This window comes from Crocuta crocuta, unplaced genomic scaffold (genome assembly GCF_008692635.1).
Source record: "Crocuta crocuta isolate KB4526 unplaced genomic scaffold, BGI_CrCroc_1.0 scaffold3, whole genome shotgun sequence".
Classification (NCBI taxonomy): domain Eukaryota; kingdom Metazoa; phylum Chordata; class Mammalia; order Carnivora; family Hyaenidae; genus Crocuta; species Crocuta crocuta.
The window spans coordinates 10,300,726-10,321,720 of record NW_027529934.1 but is presented as its reverse complement, the minus strand read 5'-3'; the positions used below and the strand labels follow the sequence as shown (position 1 = coordinate 10,321,720).

The window sequence follows — 20,995 nt, the reverse complement described above, 5'->3', positions numbered from 1 at the left end:
GGATTGGTACTAAAAAAAAAAAAAAAGTCCTTAGATCAGCACAGATCTTCCTAAGGATAATAGTATAACATTTCATAAAGTCTGAGCTACAAATACAAAATCCCCCCTAGCTCACTTTTTATTTCTTGCGCATTCCTTTTCAGTCACATGGGTGAGTATTTACATTGCTTAATCAGGATGTATGTATAATTTTATAATCTTGTTTTTGCAGTGAAAATTCTCTTCAAACTACTTTTCTTTTCCATGATGCGTATGAGTCATCATATCGTTATTTTAGTGACTGCGTAATATTCCATTCAGTAATCCTATCATGTTTTGCCTAAATATGCTATTAGCTAAGGTATTAAGCAAGATGATCCTCAGAACGTACTGAGAATAATTGTGAATGGTTAGAGTTTTCATGATAAAATTGCATATTTATCTATAAAGATCCCTCAGTGAGAAAGTGTATGCTAATGCAGTTATAGGCTTTCAACCACCCCAATAGCAAGAAGTTTTCCAAGTATCTTTGGTTTGAAGAAATTATGCAGAATTGGTACACACTGTGGGCTCAGTTAACCCAGAAATTCAAAAGAACTCCGTTGGCAGCACTGCCCTTTCTTGTAATAGGTCAGGAGTGTAGACACTATTTTTATTGGTACCTGACTGCTAACCTCCCCAGTTTTTTTAAAAAACAATTTTTTAATGTTTATTTATTTTTGAGAGTGATAGAGGCAGAGTGCGAACAGGGGAGGAGCAGAAAGAGAGAGGGAAACACAAAGACCGAGGCAGGCTCCGAGCTCTGAGCTGTCAGCACAGAGCCCAATGCGGGGCTCAAACTCACAAACCATGGGATCATGACTTGAGCTGAAGTCAGATGCTTAACCAACTGAGCCAGCCAGGCACCCCTAAAGTCCTCAGTTTGTTTTTTTTTTTTTTTTAAAAGATCCGGTCCCCAAGAACCTGAGGACTAAGTTATATATGGCCTCTCCAGACCTAAGGAGGAAGCCATTCAATTAACCAGTCTTATTACCTTCCTCTTCAGAGCCGGCAGTGCGCCTCCAGGACCCTGTAGCTGCCATCCCTGTTTCTTACGGAGGGAATGGAGCATGGGTCAGTGTAGTTTTTTTTAGGTCTTTGGGGAAAGGCTACTAATAAGGAAACAGACATTTTATCCTAGCCAAAAGTAGTTATAACTTCTGCTGTAGTTAGATGTTTTAAGTAAGGTCAGGCCCTTTTTGAAGTCTGTATAGGACTAGGAACTTATTTCCTGCTTGTTATTTTTACTCTCATTTGATGACCCAATGAAATGAGTTATGTATTTCTATGACCTTGGGTAATGACTTCAACTGCTTTGATTTTGAGTTTTTCCATTTGCTACCTAGGAATGATTACATCTGGCTTACCTGTCTCATGAGATAGCTGTGAGACTCAAATGAGATGTAAACTGTAAGAACTTCTGACAAGTGCAAGCTGGATGCTATTATTAATCACTGGTAACGACACTGAGTGGAAAATCCCCAGACAGCATCAGCAGACGGTGCTACACTCTGTGGGTGTGTCAGGCTAGGATATGATAAGGTGAGGCCCGTTAATACCAGTGATTTGTTCTCTAACGTAAACCTGGCTAAGTCCTTCCCTTGTCTGCCTTCCTCAGGGAAGCGTGCTCCCACGGACGTGGGTAAGACTATGCAAGTGCTTTGGGCTCATAAGACAAAGGTCATCCATAGACTCAGTCAGGAAGAATTTCCCTAATGTTTTTGTGTGCTGCAGTGACAATTATAACAAGATCCATGTGCAAACAAATCATCTCCAGGAATAAGAGAAAGTCTCATCAAAAATGAAGGACAAGTCTGTGGCTAGAGGAGCATCTTCCCTATTTATATGAAAACTCAAGCTTGCTTTAAATTGTGTCCAGGCTGTGTGGTCAAGTTTTGCCTGCAGGGAGTAAGCCACACTCCCCACAAGGACAAGGATATGCACGTGACCCAGTTTCTGTGGTCTGAGCTGAAAGCGTGTCCACTGCCTCAACTGCCCGTGAACATTACATAGTGACGTCTTCCTAAAATTCACAATTTAAAGAGGAAATTGGATCATTTGCATTTGCTTTGCTTCAGTTTGGGGGGTATAATTATTTTTTTCCTACTGAGGTCATTTCAGCAGCATCTCCACAAACAGTTCCTAGGATATTGGGAGACTGTTCTGCACTTCGTCTGAGAATACGAATCTCCCCCATCTAAAGACATACATGCTTGTCCTGGGCAGATAGGAAATCATTACTGTGTTATTCTCCTGGCCTGACTCTGCCCAGGTATCTTAGGTGCATAGGGTGACAGATAAACTCAGGCCCATGGAAAGCACGTTCAGTGAACACAGCTTCAGGGCACAGAGCACCTTCATGGTATTCAGAGGGAAGCAAATATTCTCTCTTCCCTTATCAGGATTTTGATGATGCCATCCTTACTTTTTGAAAGAGATAGGAGTGTGGGTAATTTTTATTTTTTTAAGGCTTTGAAAAACTTAAATGGGATTGTTTATGCTAAGGAAAAGAAGGCTGCCACACAGAAGACATAGTCCATGTGTTAACTGAACACCAAACAAGAGAAAATGAGATTAAACCAGGTTCACAAGTGAGGATTTATGTCTGGATGATGATGATTGCCCTCAATGGATAGAGTTCTAGTTGTTTGAAATGATGTCTATATGAACCTGCCCAGAGTTTTTTCTTATCAACATATCTTTTAATAGAGTTTCATCGTAGTACTATTTTTATACATCACTTTAAGTACAAGTGTTCTTTTGTGTTTAGTGAGTGAGCAGTCAGCAGAGAGAACGTTTCCTAACCTGATAATGAAAGAACAAGTTCATCAAGACACTACTAAGCAATCAAAAGTTATGGTCTTCTCTTGTATCTCTTTCTTCTGGAAAATTTGTGTTTTCTCAAAATCCATAGTTTATAAACCACTTGCAACAGAATTAGCTGAATAGCTTTTAAAATGCAGATTCCTAGGCCCATAGCTCTAGACCTGCTGAATTGGAATCTCTGGAAGAAGATCAAGAATTGTGTTTTTAATGTTTATTTATTTTTTTAAATTTTTAAATATTTTTATTTATTTCTAGGAGAGAGAGAGAGAGATAGCGTGAGCAGGGGAGGGTCAGAGAGAGAGGGAGATACAGACTCTGAAATAGGCTCCAGGCTCTGAGCTGGCAGTCAGCACAGAGCCTGATGCGGGGCTCGAACCCACGAACCGCGAGATCATGACCTAAGCGAAAGTCGGACGCTTAACCGACTAAGCCACCCAGGCGCCCAATGTTTGTTTATTTTTGAGAGAGCACAAGCGGGGGAGGGGCAGAAAGAGAAAGGAAGACAAAGAATCTGAAGCAGTCTCCAGGCTCTGAGCTGACTGAGCTGTCAGCACAGAGCCTGACACAGGGCTTGAACTCATCATACCACAAGATCATGACCTGAGCCAAAGTCAGACGCTTAACCAATTGAGGGTGGGTGCAGGCATCCCAAGAATAGTGTTTTTAACAAGCACATAGCTGATTCTGATGTTTGAGAACCACTCCCCTTACGTTCGGTAGAGGAATGGTTCTAGAGGTGTCCCCTGGACCTAAAGCATCAGCATTACCTGGGAGCTTATTAGAAAAGCAAGTTCTTAGACTCCAAATAATCTGTACAAAAATTCTGATTACTGAATCTGAAAATTTGGGGGGTGAGGCTCAGCAATCTGTTTTAGCAAACCGTCCAGGTGATTCTGATCCTCACCAAAGTCTGAGAAGCATTGGGGTAGAGTATGTCAGTTTCCTTCAGTACGTCTTTACAACAGTAAGAAAGAGACTCATTAAGAGAGACTCTGATTCATTTGTGACACTTGGGTCTTATCTGGAACCAAGAAATCTTGGTTTGGGGTGCCTGGGTGGCTCAATCAGTCTCAGCTCAGGTTGTGATCACAGGGTCCTGGGATGGAGCCCCGTGTTGTGTTTCATGCTGAGCATGGAGCCTGCTTAAGATTCTCTCCCTCTCCCTCTCCCCCTCCCCCTTCTCCCACTCCATCTCTCTTTTTCTCTCTCTTCCTTATGAGCCAGGCATGGGCTACAGATTGAGGATGCAGTGGTGAATGCAAACTACAGAGAAAGTTCCTTCCTCTTGGAACTTACAGTCTAGGGGAAGGCATATTTCAAATGATAACACTAATAACTATGAAATTATCATTATTGTAAGCGCTATGGTGAGGAGGCACATGGTGATGAGAGTGTATAATACAAGGGTTTGAGCACATCTGTACACTTTCTACAAGGCAGCTCAGCCCACATGGAGCACTTCCTCTTGAGGGAGAATTTCGACACCCAACTGGAGGCTGTCTCACTCTAAGATACGTCTAAATGTTAGAAATTTGTTCCCTGGTTCAGTCAAAATCTGCCCAACTGTGCTTTGGACCACACAGTCCCGACTAGTATCTGAATCTATGTGGAACAAGTCCAGTGCTCTTTTTACATTGCAGATCTTCACGTAGATGAAGGTTTCTTTCTTCGAGGCTTTTTCCGTCCAAGGCTGTGAGATTCCTCATTTATTTGGTCTTCTTCAGAAGCATGCCACTTTTAAAAATATGTTTCTAAATTCTACTTCTCAGCATGACCTAGAAGTGTGTAATGGTAATTTCGTAGGAACGTATCTCAGAATCCATCTATGACTGTCCTTGTCCTGATTATGCTCCACATTCCCATGGCTCAACCTCACCTGCTCTCTGTACAACTGCATCACATCACTGACCTCGCACTGGGCTCACAGTTAAGTGAAATCCTGGCCTTATATATCTTGCCTCTTTTAAGTAATTGAAAATGTTTTGAAGGCAGTGCCCTCGAGATTTTCCTCTAGGACGCCAGCCCTTTAACCAGCAGCCATCATGAGGTTGTTTAGTCGATTATGTTTATTGGCAGTATCAACCAGTCTAAATATCTTCAGTGTGTCAATCAAAAGCATATAAAGATTTAAGAATTGTCTTGCTAGAATCTAGATGCAGCATGTCTCCAACAGCCTTCTAATCTGCCAATCTAGTATGTCTGTGTGAAGGAAATGGGCTAGTGTGTCTTCACTTGTTCTAGTAATCACCACTTCCTTTTCTCTGTTGACAGTCTTTTAGTATTTATTGACATATCAAGAATTCATGAGATGCACTGCTTTTAATCATATGGGGCATGCAGCCTTTTCCTATGTGGTTGAAAACGTCTATCAAAACAATATCTTCACTAGAACAGCTTTCTTCCATCTGTTTGAGAAGCCATTTATATCCTCAAAGTGAGTTCTTGTATCTTTGTATTTTCACCTAGCACAACACCATTATAACTCATCCTCAGGTGTCTGAATCTCCCTGGAGCACAGAGTTTTTCCCAGCTTATTCCTCTTCTCTTGGCAGGTCTGTATCCACTAAGATTTGGCCAGCAGATGAATATTTTAGTCTAGTAGTTTGCAAAATACAACTCAGGGAAGTCATCTTGGGGCTAGTGCTCATTAGAGCATTTATAACATGGCAATAAATATTTGCTCAGGTTGGTCAAGAATCCTTTTATAAATAAAATAAAACTTTTATTACCACTTCATTAGAATGGACCCCATTCATTTTTAATTCTAGTGTGGGGGGGTTCTTTTGTTCTGTTTTTAATAACATCACATTCTGGGGGTGTCTGGGTGGCTCAGTCGGTTAAGCATCTAACTTCGGCTCAGGTCATGATCTCACAGTTCATGGGTTCGAGCCCCACGTCGGGCTCTGTGCTGACAGCTAGCTCAGAGCCTGGAGGCTGCTTCGGATTCTGTGTCTCCCTCTCTCTCTGACCCTCCCCTGTTCATGCTGACTGTCCCTCTCTCAAAAAAAAATAAATAAAAACATTGAAAAAAATAACATCATATTCTGTCTGGCCCTGAGTCTGCTCACTTGTTAAACGAGTGGTTCGGACTGGATGAACCTATGGTATATTCAGATTCTAGAATGATATGGTTCTAAACCTTGATAAGGAAGAGAAATTTAAAGTAATTTAAAAATTAAACCCCAATACACACACATATGCAAACATACACACATGTACATGTACATACATGTCAAACTGGTGAGATTGCATCACTGTCAATTTCCTGGTTGTGATATTATGTTCTGGTTCTGCAAGATATTCTTCCTGTTGGGAGAAATGGGGTAAAGGGCATATTGGATATCTCTGCTTTCTTTCTTTTAAGAACATGTGAATCTACAATTACCTCCAAATAAATAGTTTAAAAAAATTAAACCATAGTGTTATAACAGCTTAGCTTAACCAAATTATTCAACCTTCCTGAAGTCAGTTTCTTTGTCAGCCTTAAAGTGGGAATATTAAGGGGCACCTGGGTGGCTCAGTCAGTTAAGCGTCTGAGGTCACGATCTCACGGTTCCTGAGTTTGAGCCCCACATCGTGTTCTGTGCTGTCAGCACAGAGCCTGCTTGGGATCCTCTGTCTCTCCCTCTCTCTCTGCCCCTCCCTAATTCCTGCTCTCCTTCTTTCAAAAATAAACATTAAAAAGTGGGAATACTAATCCTTACCTAATGTGATTGCTGGAAGGATTTATGAGCTAGTGGATATAAACATTGGCTCATACTTCTATTGATAGTATTCAGTAAATGTTGGTTACTTTCCACTGTGCTGCTTCTCCTTTGTTCTAGAGAAGAAACTAGGGCAAACAGACTTGCTGCAGCTCTCCCAGAAAAGACGACATATGACCTGAAGCTGAAGACGATTTAGAAGTATACATTAGTGAGATGAACCCCATAGCAGTGTAGTGAGTAATGCAGTTACATAACTTTTACAGATCACCAGGCAGATCAGCTAACATGGCTTGGCGCAGTGAACCGATAAGATAAAATAACAACGCAGCTTCCAAACCCAGTCTGAGTCAGGGAGTCCCGACCCAGCAATCAGAGTCAAAATCCAGGATGACTGCATAGGCCTTAGAGCTTTGGTGTTTCAGTTGACTCAGACATGCTGTAAATCTGCGTGAGGGGAAAAAAACCCAAAAGCTGGAGGAATAACTCTTCCCAAGGGGCCTAGAGAAGCTTTCTTTTCCTTGCAGAATCCTTAATCATGTCTCCCAAATATGAGTTTTCCATGCAACTGCACAAATGAGAAATAGGGAGAGACTAAGGAGAATAGCATGTCTTGATCCTGAGGATGTGATAGTTGAATGAATGTCTAAGACGTCTCTCCCACCTGTCTTCTGAAATGTTTCGAATTTCCCAGGGATCTGTCCTTGCCCCTGATCTGATGAATGTTTTCATCGGTGAGATGGATAGAAACACAGAAAGCAAGCCCACCAAATATTTGAATGACACAGAGGTGAAAGGGGGTTTGGGAACAATTATAATTTTTAAATGACTTTGGCAGACTGTGGGGCACTGGGTTAATCACAGTAAGTTGTAATTTATTAGGGGCAGTGTTAAAACCTATACTTCAAAATCAAAAGCAGAAGTACAGGTTAGCTAAGGATTAAATTGACAAGGGTTTTATACGAAAAACTTGTAGGATTTTATGTGACTGTGAGAAAGGTATGAGTCAGTGGTGTGATGTGTTTATATTTAAAAAAGGAAGTCAGGGACCAAAAACAACAACAAAAAAGGAAAGTAATCTTTCTACTTTACGTAGTTTGCACAAGTTGAAATATACTCAGTGGGTTGTATTCCATATTTGGGCCAAATTTAAGAAGGATATTATTAAATATAATTAGTTTCTAAGGGAAAGAAAGAAAAAGTAAGGCTGAATTTAAAAGATCCCAAAACCATATTGTTTAAAGAATGGTTGAGGGAAAATAAGGATATTCATCTATTTTTTCGAACTGCCATGCAGAAGAGGAGTAAACTTGTCTATTTTGCTCTGAAAAGCAGAAATGGGATTGATGAGAGTTCATGGAAACAGATTTTGGCTCAATAAAAGGAAACTTTTTCAAATAATTAGAGCAGTTCGTGACTATTTGACTAAATTGTGAGTTTCCTGTCACTGGAAATATTCAGGCTGAGGCCAGATGAGTGTCTGGGATTCTGAAGGCTTCTAGCATTGAATGAGAGCTTAGGGTAGGTGACCTTTAAGACCACTTTCAGCTCCCTTAGTCTATGATTTAAGTAAGCATGAATGCCAAGGCCGCTTATGACATGCCAGAGCTACTTTTTCAACTCTTGGCTCTGATTCTGACCAGCTGTGTGACCTTCAGCTAAGAAATTAACCATTTTGTGTTCCAGTTTCCTCAGCCATAAAATGAGGGATCTAGATTTAATGATATCTGTGAGTTCTCTGCATCTTCATAATTACAGCATGTTGGAGCTGATACCTGCCATTTTTCTAAGTCACCTTACACAGAGAAGACGTAACAACCAAAAGCCATTGTTGATTCTGGGGACCATTTGACTAAACTCTCGGTTGCTTGTTGGCAGGAGAGTGGATGATTGTGATCCTGGGATTTGTTCTCATGAGATCTATGGCAGGAAGCTGATCAAATAACTGATAATCCGGTTTCTCTCAAACACCTGTACATTCTGGCTGAGTTCAGCAATGCCTTTGCAAACAACTTAGAAGAAATGAAGGTCACTTTACTATTGCAATACAGTTCTGTCTCTTACAAAGCAAACCTTTGTTCTTGATTTCCTTAGTGATCTGGCAGTTGCTGTTGAGCTTGGCTTACAATAATATGAACCAATATCCATAAAAGAGCTTACTACGTGGCAGATACTGTCCTAAAAGTTTTGTATAAATTAATTTACTTAATCAGTTTATAACCTGAAAATCTAATGATTAATCAGTAGATTAAATACTTTTTCCCCTGGACAAGGAGTAGTTAAAATCCAGTTTAAATCCATCCTAATGGTAGAGAGTCCAGAATTCAGATCCCTGCCCTCATTCTTTCAGGCTTCATTGCTGGTGTTCAATTACGATAATTTCCTGTGTGGTTCATTTGATTACTAACCCCTCTCTTCTCTGCCTATATGAGGTGCTTTATCTGCCCCTACTATATTCCAGCTCTTCTTTTTCCTCTTGGACTTCTCTCTGACTCCCACATCATTGTCTCCAAATTCCATTTCTTAGGTTACTTTTTCTATAAGTTTTTGAAAACACAACTACGGTGGGAAGACCATAGTTTGCTTTGTAGTAATAGACGGGAGGAGTAGGATTTCAAATCTCTCTTGGTTGCTGAGGTTAGTGGGGGAAGAAATAAGTAAATTTATGCATTTTGTGAGGACATGAAGAATTTAAAACCTTATTCCAAGGCTCTCAGGTCTGGCAGTACTCACTCCATGCAAGTACCACATTTTCTTCCATGTCTTTGTTTCCTGAGGTTGGAAATGAAAACAGCTGTTAAAAGTAAGAGCTCATGAGTCAATCCTGAATCTCAATGTAGCAATTACAATTTCCATCTCTGTTGGTAAAGTCCTTCCCAGCGTACTGAGCCCTGTATCACAGCCCCCCTAGCTGTCAATTTTATACCAAGACTTTAATTTGTGTTTTCCAGACCTCAAAGATTAAACGCTAAATCATTTGCCAAACCAGAAAAAAATAACAAGGAAGAAAATACTTCGGTTTAAAAACTTGATTCTCAGACATGCTCTCTTTCTGATTTAGAGCTTGAGCAGAACCCTCAAGCAGAACCCTTGAGCAGTATTAGAAATGTCAATTATTGTTCCACATGTTTGAAGGTGGAAATTCTGGGCTTTGTGGTATCCTCACTGTGGAGAATTTTGCTTGAACGCTTATACTTTTTTTTGGTTAATTTTTAAGTGCTTATTTTTGAGAGAGAGAGAGAAGAGGGTGGCCTTATGGGGCAGGGGGAAGGGACAACGAAAGAAGGGGAGGGACAGCGGATCCAAAGTGGGCTCTGCACGGACAGTGGAGAGCCCAATGTGGGGCTTGAACTCAGGAATGAGTTCATGACCTGAGCCGAAGTTGGACACATAACCAACTGAGCCACTCAGGCACCCCTGCTTGAAAATCTTATCAGTGCTAGCCTTGAATTGTATTTTCCCTTTTCCAAGTCCCTGAGACTTATGCCCTCATAAATCAATCTTAATATAGTCATCGATAGCCTATTAATTGTCACCTTCTGGAGCACATTGATCCTTTTTTAGTTTGGCCTCGTCCCTTTTAGCAACCATCCGTTCCTTGACTAAGTAATCCCATTGTCTGAGGCTCTAAATGTCCCCAGTGAATCAGCTGCCTTGAACTGACCAATCTAATTTGCCCTATAAATGCAGATCACATGCTGTTAGCAAGAGAGCTTCATGTCTTATAGGAGAAGCTGGAGGCAAGAGACTTGGCCCTTTCAGTCACTTCATTTTGCTCTGTTTCCCCTTTCAAAGATTTGATTTATTTATTGTTAGATTATTTATAAAATCCCTTCCCCTGCAAAGATTTTTATAATTCTGTTATCATTGTATCCTCCAAGAGCTAGTTTTATGCATTGAAAATTGGCTCAGTCAGGTTGGGCTCCAATAACAAAAATATTCTAAGTCCAAGATCGAAGCACCGGCAGAACCAGTTTTTGGTATAAGAGACAGAAGCAAGGGAAGGGTCTCTTCTTATAAAGGCACCAATCCCCTTATGATAAGGGCCGTAAGCCCAACACAGCTTTGTGACCTGATTACTTCACAAAGGCTCTGTCTGCAAATATCATCCTGGGGAGTAGGGTTCCAACATATGAATTCTGGGGGACACAAACACTCGGTCCCTGGCAGAATTTTTCCATGCATGGTGTGATTTTCTGGGAAGGCTGTTGAGCCCCTCAACCACACTTAAAATCCTGCATAAACATTACCTTTCAGATACAATACCTTTTAAAGTCTAATATGTTTGGAAGGGCAAAGCCGTAAAACTAACCTGTGAGGTAGTATAGCATAGGCTGGCATGGTATAGTGTCGTCGGACTGGGATCAGAATGCCTGCATTTGCACACTTACTAGCTGTGTGACCTTTGGCAATTCATTAACCTTTCTGGGCTTTTGGAGCATCTATATAGTCAACATGATAATAACACTCACATCACAGGCTTTTGTTTTGTTTTGTTTTGTTTTGTTTTTGAAAAATTTTTTTAGTCTTTATATTTGAGAGAGAGGGGGAGAGAGGGAGCATAAGTAGGGGAGGGGCAGAGAGGGAGACACAGAATCTGAAGCAGGATCCAGGCTCTGAGCTGTCAGCACAGAGCCCAACGCAGGGCTCGAACTCACGAACACAAGATCATGACCTGAGCCAAAGTTGGGTGCTCAATCATCTGAGCCACCCAAGTGCGCTGTCACCTCACAGGTTTTTGTAAGGTTTCAGTGAAATATGTAACATGCTTAGAAAAACAGTATCTTGCTATATAAAGTGTTAGAAACGGTCATCCTTTATTTGCATAAATCAGCATATCTGACAGAAAGTTAATATCAAGTCACAAAGAAATCGGTGTTTTTTTCAGGGAACTGGGAGGGGGTACTGTGGATACCCAAGGCCCGGTGAAAGAATGGTCTGCCTTAGTGAGGGGCTATGGTTGGAGACATACAGCCAGCAGGTGCCTAAGTGCCCGAGGGAAGCATTTATAAGAGAGATAAACAAACGGGGCTAGATCTGCCTCCAGTCCTAACCAGTATGCCCTGTAAGTGATAGAATTAATCAGCTGCTATAGTGAGCAAGCAGTGTGACACACATCTGCAGAAGAACTTTGAATTCAGGACCTGCTTCATTTTTCCGTGTTCGTAATTCTCTCCCTCGTAACATTCATGTAATGTTAGGTCTCTGAACCATTATGCTCGAAGAACCATAGTAAAATGTAGAAGTATTTTTCTTTGCTAAGTGCCCTTGCCTCTTTCTTTTAGATTACATGAAGCAGACGACATTTGAAGCCCAAGCCTTTCTAGAAGCTGTGCAGTTCTTCCGGCAGGAGAAGGAACACTATGGCTCGTGGGAGATGATCACTGGGGACGAAGTCCAGGTAACACGGGCTCAGAACCTCTCTGTCTGTGTGTTGGAGGTCAGCTTCATAATAAATAATCACACACACAAAAATGGAAGATGTGGTTCTCAGGGCCATTTCTCTCATTGTCTAGAGGTGTTTGGTCCACAGACTATTGGGCAGCATCTCCAAACACCTCCAGACCAGGCACAAAACAGGGCAGTTTAAAAACAGGGCAATCGCAACGAGGAGCTGCTTCCATTCTTTTCTATTCTTTTCTATACAAAGCATTATTCTTTCAACTGACCTCATGTCTCCAGACTATAATCCAACGTGAGCAGTGTGGCACAGTTCAAAGTGTGTGATGGGGGCTTAGGGCAGCCGACTTGGATTGAATCTTGCCAAGTTATTTAACCTCTTTTAGTCTCAAGTTACTCTTCTGAAAAAAAAAAAAAGAGTAACCATAATGTTTGCCCTGCAGGGTACTGAGCACTAAGTGAGATGTTCTTGGAAAACTATTTGGCATGCACTTTTCTTTATTTATTGAATGATTTATAAATGAGGTCAAGGAAGTACATTCTAAAAGCATTAAGACAATTTTTCTATGTGTTTTACTTACCTCTTCTAGTTTTATAGCACCTATAGTCTGATATAATTTTCCTATGACCTTGATTAAATTCTAGTCATGGGCTAAGCATGTCCATTGGCCTGGTACCAGGGACGCTGTTACAAATCTCTAAGGAAACTGTGTCCGCGAGGCCACCAATCACACAGTTGATTCAGCCAGGAAGAGGAGACTGGGAATGGCATTATTTAATTAGGGGCACAAGGGTCCAACAATGCTATTCTTTAATTTCCCCTCATTTCCCTGAGTGCCTCTTTTGGGGGCCAGGGAAATTTGTTATTAGGAGGCAGTATTTGGAAGAGACCAGATGGGGCCTTGCCTTCGTAGGGTCATTAAACATCTGAAGCCGAAAACATTTGATCACGATGATGGGGCTGTTCTTTATTGTTTAACCGTATGACTCACAGTCTTCTTTTTCCTGCCCACCCCTGCTTTGGTGGATTCTAAACTCATTTATTTCTTAGCCTGAGACTTATTCCAGAACGTTAGCTAATTCCTGGTTGCTGATATTTGGGGGAAGCACATCCATTCATGTGTAACTGTACTTACACCATAAAGAAAATTGAAACCGAAAGGGGAGACTGAAACATTTGATACTGATTGGCCTGCCATATAAACCAGCACATTTAGTAGACGTACCAGTATTAAAATGCCTTTGGGTAATACTTTTTAATGTTAAAATCCTAATTCTGTGTGTTCATTTTATCAATCTCATGAGGTTATTAGTATTTCTATTCTGTAAATGAGAAAACCAAGTGAGGCATATAGCAGTGAGGTGACTTGTCCAGTTTTATTCATTCAACGGCTATTGAGCCACTCTATGCCAGGCACTGTGCTGGGTGCTGGTGACCCAGAGATAGGCAGGACAGGATGGTCCCTGCCCTGTGCAGCTGATAGTTTCACAGTCCTGTGCTAAGCGGACAGATGGCAAAAGAAATGATGGCTTCTGATTCCTGGTCCAGTGAAAGATCAGCACCAACCATGAGGCTATACCAAGTTCAACATTTAGTTAACTCCTCAAGTTTAGCTATGCTATTTGCTTAACCTTTTCATTTAGAATCTCATATCAGCTCACGTTCTTTCACGACGCCATTGAAAGCAGGTTCCTAATGAATCCTTTCTTTGGATGCAATCCTTGCGTTGACTTTCTGTTTCTTGCTTTGGGTTGATTTGTACTAAGTGCTAGAAGGTGCAAAAGAAGCAAATGACTCATCCCTCGGCCTTGCGGTGAGGCAAGACATACCTAGAAGCATCCCGAGAACGAGGCAGCCTTAGAAGTGTGTGTGGGTAGACATATGTGGGATTGCACATATATGGACATCATAAAGCACAGCAGCCAGCAGTGATAGGAAGGTGCTAATTTTGCAGTATAAAAAATACCATAAGTGGGAAAGCAGAACAACACAAAACAAAAACAGAGAGGAGACCAGTCAAAGCTGCAGTTATCAAGCAACCCAGTAAGAAAGTTTGCTCCCCCAGGAATCTGAATATCTCTGGTGAAATTAGACTCATCAAATGTGAGCTCCAAGAAGGGATTTCAAGGATTGTTTGTCCAAAACCATCCAGTGAAACAATGTTCAGAGAGGTTGGCTGAAGTCACAGCTCCAGTCTGTGATGGAAGCCCATTTTGAGCCATGTCAGGCTCTCCTTTGAGAAGCTGGCGAAAGGAAGTGGGTTCTGAAACCTTCCTGGCTGGGGCCTAGTGGAGGTCTGCTTCACCATAACCTCACAAATGAAGCCGGAGCAGCGTTAGGAAAAAGAGTTCAGAGGCCTGGAGAAGCTACCAAGTAGTTAAAGAAAATGGCATGACGTAACTGAGTTTGAGAATATGACATCTTCTGTTTAAATTTTTTTTATGTTTATTTATTTTTGAGAGGGAGAGAGCAGGGGAGGGGCAGAGGGAGAGGGAAACACAGAATCTGAAGCAGGCTCCAGGCTCTGAGCTCTCAGCACAGAGCCCCACACGGAGCTCAAACCCGCAAACTGCACGATCATGACTTGAGCTAAAGTAGGATCCTTAACCAGCTGAGCCACCCAGGTGCCCCTGACATCTTCTGTTTATTTTATAATTTTTTAAATATAATTTATTGTCAGATTGCCTTCCATACTGACATCTTCTGTTTAAAACACTGGGTTAATTTGCATTTTTTTCCTATCTCCCAAGCACTTGATCATCATTTTGTCATCACCCCCACTAACCTCATGGCTTGGTATTCAAAAGATGTTCAGCATTGTTACATTATTATCTTCGTAGTAATAATTCACACAGCAAGTCTGGTGGGCCCTCACAGCAGTGGTGATTTTTTAGACAACTGCCAAGGCAAAGCAAATACCTTAGGATAACTTGCCTACAGACTATTAAGGTGAAAATATTTACATACTAGTAAAAGCGTCAATATATATCCTACTTATCTATAAAAACGAATTAGATGAAGTTATGAAGGGAAGCATTTTGCAAAATGTAAAGCATTTACAGTGCTTTGGTGTATTTATTATTTATTATAGTAACATTTATTTAATATATATTTATGATTTATAATTACTTTATAAATTTAAGTTTGCCTTTAAATGAACCAGATGAGCTGAGAAAGTAGCTTATAATTCCCACAGAACAGGTGGTTTCAGGACAAGAAAACTGTCCACATTTTGGGCCTTCTCCGTATATTTTAGAGTTGACTTTTGTCTAATGACCTTGAATGTGACCGCTTTAAATGGATTCTTTCACCCATGGCCTCTCAGTAGCACAAAAGGCACGAGGCTGACAGCCTGGTCAGACCATCAGGCCAGTCTTAGGAAGGAGGGAAGTCTCTGGGGACCTCACCCCCCATCCCCCCGCATCTGGAAGGTAACACATGGTGTGGTTGGTTGGAACAACCTAATGGCATGTTTCTTAACTGTGTGATGATGGAATTTTAAAATCTGTACATCCCAGGGGCACCTGGGTGGCTCAGTTGGTTGGGTGTCTGACTTCGGCTCAGGTCATGATCTCACAGTCCGTGAGTTCGAGGCCCTGCATCTGGCTCTGCGCTGACAGCTCAGAGCCTGGAGCCTGCTTCAGATTCTGTGTCTCCCTCTCTCTCTGCCCCTCCTCTGCTCATGCTCCGTCTCTCTCTCTCTCTCTCTCTCTCTCTCAAGAAAAAAATTTTTAAAAAACATTTAAAAAATTAAAATCTGTACATCCCAGAAGTTAAATTCATACACACACAGATACGCGTGTGTGCGTGCACACACACACACACACCATTTTTATTAAAGCAAAAGTGGTATTTTTAGGACCCTTATGGTAAAACCCAGTAGATCCTGTTCTGAAGAGAGCAAGTAGAGGAACCCCTTGATTAGCACAGTTTACTTATTAAAGTGGCTACATTGCCTGGAACAGCCCCAGCGCTCTGGACCCTGCTCATAGAGAGCTGACCGAGGGAGGGATCTCAGAGCGGGCCCTGGGCAGGCGAGGGGCAGCGCAAGGATGCAGGGCGGGGCTGACGGTTAGGGGAAGATGGTGACTCAGTGTTGGGATGCTGCAGCTGGGCCGCAGCGCTCCAAGGCTCTGCCTGCCCTTGTGACTTGTCAAGCCCCCAACCCTTGCAAACCATTCCTGTTACCCTCCTTTCTTTCCCCCAGACATCTTTCCTTTTCAGTTCCCTAAATTATAAAATAGAACTGAATGTCTTGGAACATTATATGGGAAAGACTAAAAGAAAACTCTAAGCCCACCCAAATGGACCATTTTTGCCCTTTGACCTTGGTAACATATTCATCTTTTCAAACCCCTCTCATGCTTATGTTCAGACTCAAACCAATCTCTGCAGAAGGATGAACTAGGCAATTATTATGACCCTGGATGTAACACTTTCAACTAAGATAATATTTCCCATTATTTTTAAGTTCTGGCTTCGGTCTCTTTATTTTCTTAGCTTCTTCTCCCCATGCTATACTTTCATCACTCTTGGGAAGATGTGTTCCAATTAAGGACTTATTCCACTGTGCAGGATGGGGGGAGGGTCCGTGGATTATTCATTCATTACCTATTTGAATCTAATTGTTGGACCTCCTACTCTCCATGGAGCTTGCACATGTCAAGTTCCTTTTAAATTCCTCAAAAATTCTGGTTCACCTCTTGACCGCTCCCAGAGAATGTCTAAGAAAGAAACATATCTCCACCAATGAATCACCAAAACTAACGGAAATCCTATCCCCATTATAATCTTGGTCACACCATGAAGTTCCACGTTGCAGGTGACAGGAGCCCCTCTCCCTGCACTGACCTGAGCAGCCTTCTCTCCCAGGAACCCACAGGCACAGGGTGACTGGACCCCTCGGCCACCTCCACCCTGGGGGTGTTCCTATCCAGTTCAGCTAACGTGTTACACCCTGCTGTAACAGAGCACTTGGTGGAAGGCAAAATCTAGTGAGCTCATAAGTATTTCCACTAGCATGAGGCTGACCAATGACCTCAGAAAAAAAATCTTCCATAATTTCCAAAGCCTAATTTGAATTTTATGAGAAGGAGGTCAATTATTTTGCATAAATATTATTTTAAATTCCTAGAACAGATGTTAAATGATTCTCTACTTTCCTGCCATTCCCAAAATTACTTTTTCCCTTGTATATCTTGTTTTGTAGCCTGATATTGAAAACTAGGCTGTGGGCCCCAAAAGATTTATAGTAAACCTGAATCTGAACAACAAATCTCCTCCAGTCTGGGGGGAGGTAGGTAGTTAAAGAAGGAGCATTGTTACGCATTGACACAGAGAACACTGCTCAAATTAAAAAAAATTTTTTTTTCATTGAGCCAAGTAAAATTTTAGGAGTGACTTGGAAGCAGTTTTTTTTTTAAATATTCTGAAAACTTCAAATCCCCTTCCCCATATTCTGCTCATCCCACAAATGTCCAGTTGCTCCAAATATCTGTTACCCTCTTCTTTTTCTAAACTTTAAAGAGGATGGAGGGAGCGTGCAGAAAACAGCAGGGATAAAGAGCATGAAGACACATAGATCCCAAGGGACCTTGGGGGGCATGATGGTCCCAGGGGACACAAGCTAGGATGCAATCCACCAAAACCAAGCCTGACCCCCTTCACAATGTTGCTAAGTGTGCCCTTACCCCTAATGAAAGTTTTGCCTTTTATCCTAAAGGCACTAGATTCTTCTAGTTTGAATATAAGAAGTTTGAATCTGAGGACTCTGTCCTTCCTGATGGGTAACCATCAGCGGACATTACTGTTCCTTGCAGACATTTATGAACATTGGTCCTCGAAGATTGTCTTCGTTGAGATTTCTGTAGCCTCAGAACCAGAGTTAAACTATCAGCCCAGCTGAGTTCATGTAGCCCAGGACAGTCTTCTGTTGGACACGGACGGCCAGTGATGACAACTTCAGTTGGCCTGATGCTCAGATTCAGCAATCACCCACTAACGGACTCGGCGGCTATCTTCCTCTCCCCAGATCCTGAGTAACCTGGTGATGGAGGAGCTCCTGCCAACCCTTCAGACAGACCTTCTGCCTAAAATGAAGGGGAAGAAGAATGACAGAAAGAGGGCCTGGCTCAGTGTAAGCAATGATTATGCTACGCAACTGTGCTACTCAAATTCCTTTCTTTTTTGGGAGGCAGGGTTAAAAAATAAAAAAAATCACTCCTTTGCTGGGTAGAGAACTGCCTACCTTGAGTCTGCTCAGTCTCACTTACATGAGGACTAATCCAAACAGACTCAGACTTTGAAAGAACAGTTAGAGTGTGGGTGCAGTTTTGTTTATGTTATGATAATCTGTGATTGACCCTCCTCCCTCTACTTGACTCCGTCAGTCGCTTGCACATGACCGAGCCCAGATTTATGTGCTGTTCTCTGTTGCAGGTCCTTGAGGAGGCCTACAAACTGGTTCGGCATCAAGTTTCAGAAGGATTAAGTGCCTTGAAGGAGGAATGCAGAACTCTGACAAAGAACCTAGAAGGAACCATCCGTTCAGACATGGATCAGATCGTGAACTCAAAGAACTTCTTAACTGGAAAGATCAAAGGTCAGTGGAGATCATCCGTGCTCCTATGTGCTAAATAAGCTGTGCGTATAAGGCTCCATCTGCTCGTCAGAGTACACAATTTCAGAGGAAAACTAAACTGAGGGAATTGGAAAGAGGTGCTAACAGGTGTAGTAGGAGTACGCTAGAGGCACTACTGAGGGCCTGGAGCTTCCCGAGGAAACTTCAGGAACACAAAGTGGAGGAAAGTTTGCTTCTTGCCTGGTGGTGGGGCCCGTATATTCTGATACTGCCCACACTTCCCCTGCTGGAGCACTTCTCTTCTTCTTTTTAATGTTTATTTAGTTTTGAGAGAGACAGAGAGAGCACAGGTGTGTGTGCAAGAGAATGGGGGAGAGTCAGAGCAAGAGGAAGACAGAGTATCTGAAGCCGGCTATGTGCTGACAGCAGAAAGCCCGATATAGGGCTCAAACTCACAAATGTGAGATCATGACCTGAGTTAAGCTGGACGCTTAACCAGCTGAGCCACCTGGTGCCCCTGTAGCACTTCTTACGCTGATTATAATGGGTTATACTTCTGCCCCTTCTCTGCTATAAGCTAAGAACAGGGCCATGTGCTCCCTGGTTTACTCAGGCACACCCAGGGGCTAGTACCATGCCTGGGATATACAGACTCTCAGCAAATACTTGAATGGATGAATAAATGGATTTTCCAGCAACAAGAAAAAAAATTGGTTTAGAGTTGATAAATCTAGATTCTAGTCACAAGTGCAACATTGGCCAGTCATGTGTCCTTGGGAAGGTCACTTGACTTCCATGTGCGTTAGTGTCCTCCTCTGTAATCAGGTGTGCCCACGAGAGAGGGGTCTGCCAACTGTGGCCCTTGGCCCAAATCGGGCCCACCACCTACTTTTGTAAATAACATTTCATTGGAACACAGCTGTGCCCATTCATGTATGTATTGCCTACGGCTGCTTTCATACTATATGGGCAGAGTTGGGTAGTTGGAATGAAGACCTTCTGGACTGCAAAGTTGCGGAAGTTCTCTACCTGGCCATTAACAGAAGAATATTTGCCTGTGCCCTCACAAGAGGCCTGAGATGGCCTCTAAGGGATTCTACAGGACCAAATGTTAAAGTCCTCCATTCCTACATCCCAACAAGTGCACCTCACCCAATGTCATTTGAGCGAAGCCTGCAGGCTCCTCTGTGATTGTTTATCAGCAATCCTCTTCTATTGTTAGTTTTCAGATTATTCATTCACTTGCTCATTTACTCACTCATTCATTAAAAAAATACTAAGTGCTCTCTGAGCCAGGTGCTAGAGCTTTAGCAGTGAACAGGCCACCCAACTCCTTCTCTCCAGGAGCACTTCAGAGTAGAGTGGAGGAGGCATAACTACCGCAGAGGTGTGCATGTCTGTTCATGTGATGCCTTCCCAGGAAGATATAAATTCACTTCAGCATTTTGTGTGTATTAGTATCCACATCTCTCATCCCTCCGTTAGCACAACGGATCTAGAATTGACTGTATATCGAAGTACCGTATTCAGTCTAAAACTGCCAGCACCCAACTCCCGAGCCCACATTGCTGGGAGCTGGGCTGAGCTGGACCTAACCATGGCCATTCTCATGGCCCAGATTAAACCAGCCTCTCCCTTTCTCTCTTGCCTGGTCTCGGTGGCTCCACTATAACCCACATAAGATGGAAAACCATTCTGCCCTAGACTAGTCTTTGTTTCCTAAAAGATACCTTGAAAGGAAGTCACGATCAAGTCTTTTTAAAAGGCAGTATCAGAAACACATTTTGACCAGGCCTCTGGTTCTCTACCATTAATACAGTGAGTACAGTTGAGACTTGAACAACAGGTGTTTGAACCGTGCAGGCCCACTTATATAGTATGGTATAGCACTGTAAATATATTTTCCTTTCCTAATGATTTTCTTAATAACACTTTATTTTCTCTAGTTCCCTTTATTGCAAGAATAGAGTATATAATACAGACGACGTACAAAGTATGTGTTTGTCAACTGTTTATGTATGTTAAGGCTATTAAGTCTTGGAGGAGTCAAAAGTTATACACAGATTTTCAACTACACAGGGGGTCAGCGCTCTTAACCTTTGCATTGTTCAGGGGTCAACTGTATACCTCAGACTGTGTCAATAAAGGACTTTGGGTTTCAGGAAAACTTGGGGAGTGTTAAGCACTGTTCTTCCCATTCCCTCCGACATGATTCTTGAGAGTAAAACAACCAATCTTTCCTTCTGCCCCACAATTATTTATTCATTCAATAAGCATGGATTCTGCTCCTGCTGAATACAAAGGCTATGAGGTTATAAAGAAGACAATGCAATTTTACGAAAAGAGGATAGGAGGCCTGTTACAGATGCTGAAACAGCAGGGAAAAAATGTGATCGAGGGCACAGTGGTTCACAAACAGCAACCACTTCAACTTCAAAAAACCACGTGGGCCCCTTATAACAACAG

The 20,995-nt window shown here is 42.1% G+C and overlaps 1 protein-coding gene across 1 annotated transcript in view; it reads left to right on the top strand.

Annotated features, from left to right (window-relative positions):
* NIBAN1 (niban apoptosis regulator 1) overlaps positions 1-20,995 on the top strand; it is a 97,717-nt gene that overhangs the window by 57,295 nt on the left and 19,427 nt on the right. Inside the window, exons 6-8 of the mRNA XM_077763363.1 lie at positions 11,834-11,949; positions 17,981-18,085; positions 18,388-18,550. Of these exons, the coding sequence (XP_077619489.1) occupies positions 11,834-11,949; positions 17,981-18,085; positions 18,388-18,550 (384 nt within the window). The remainder of the gene's footprint in view (positions 1-11,833; positions 11,950-17,980; positions 18,086-18,387; positions 18,551-20,995) is intronic.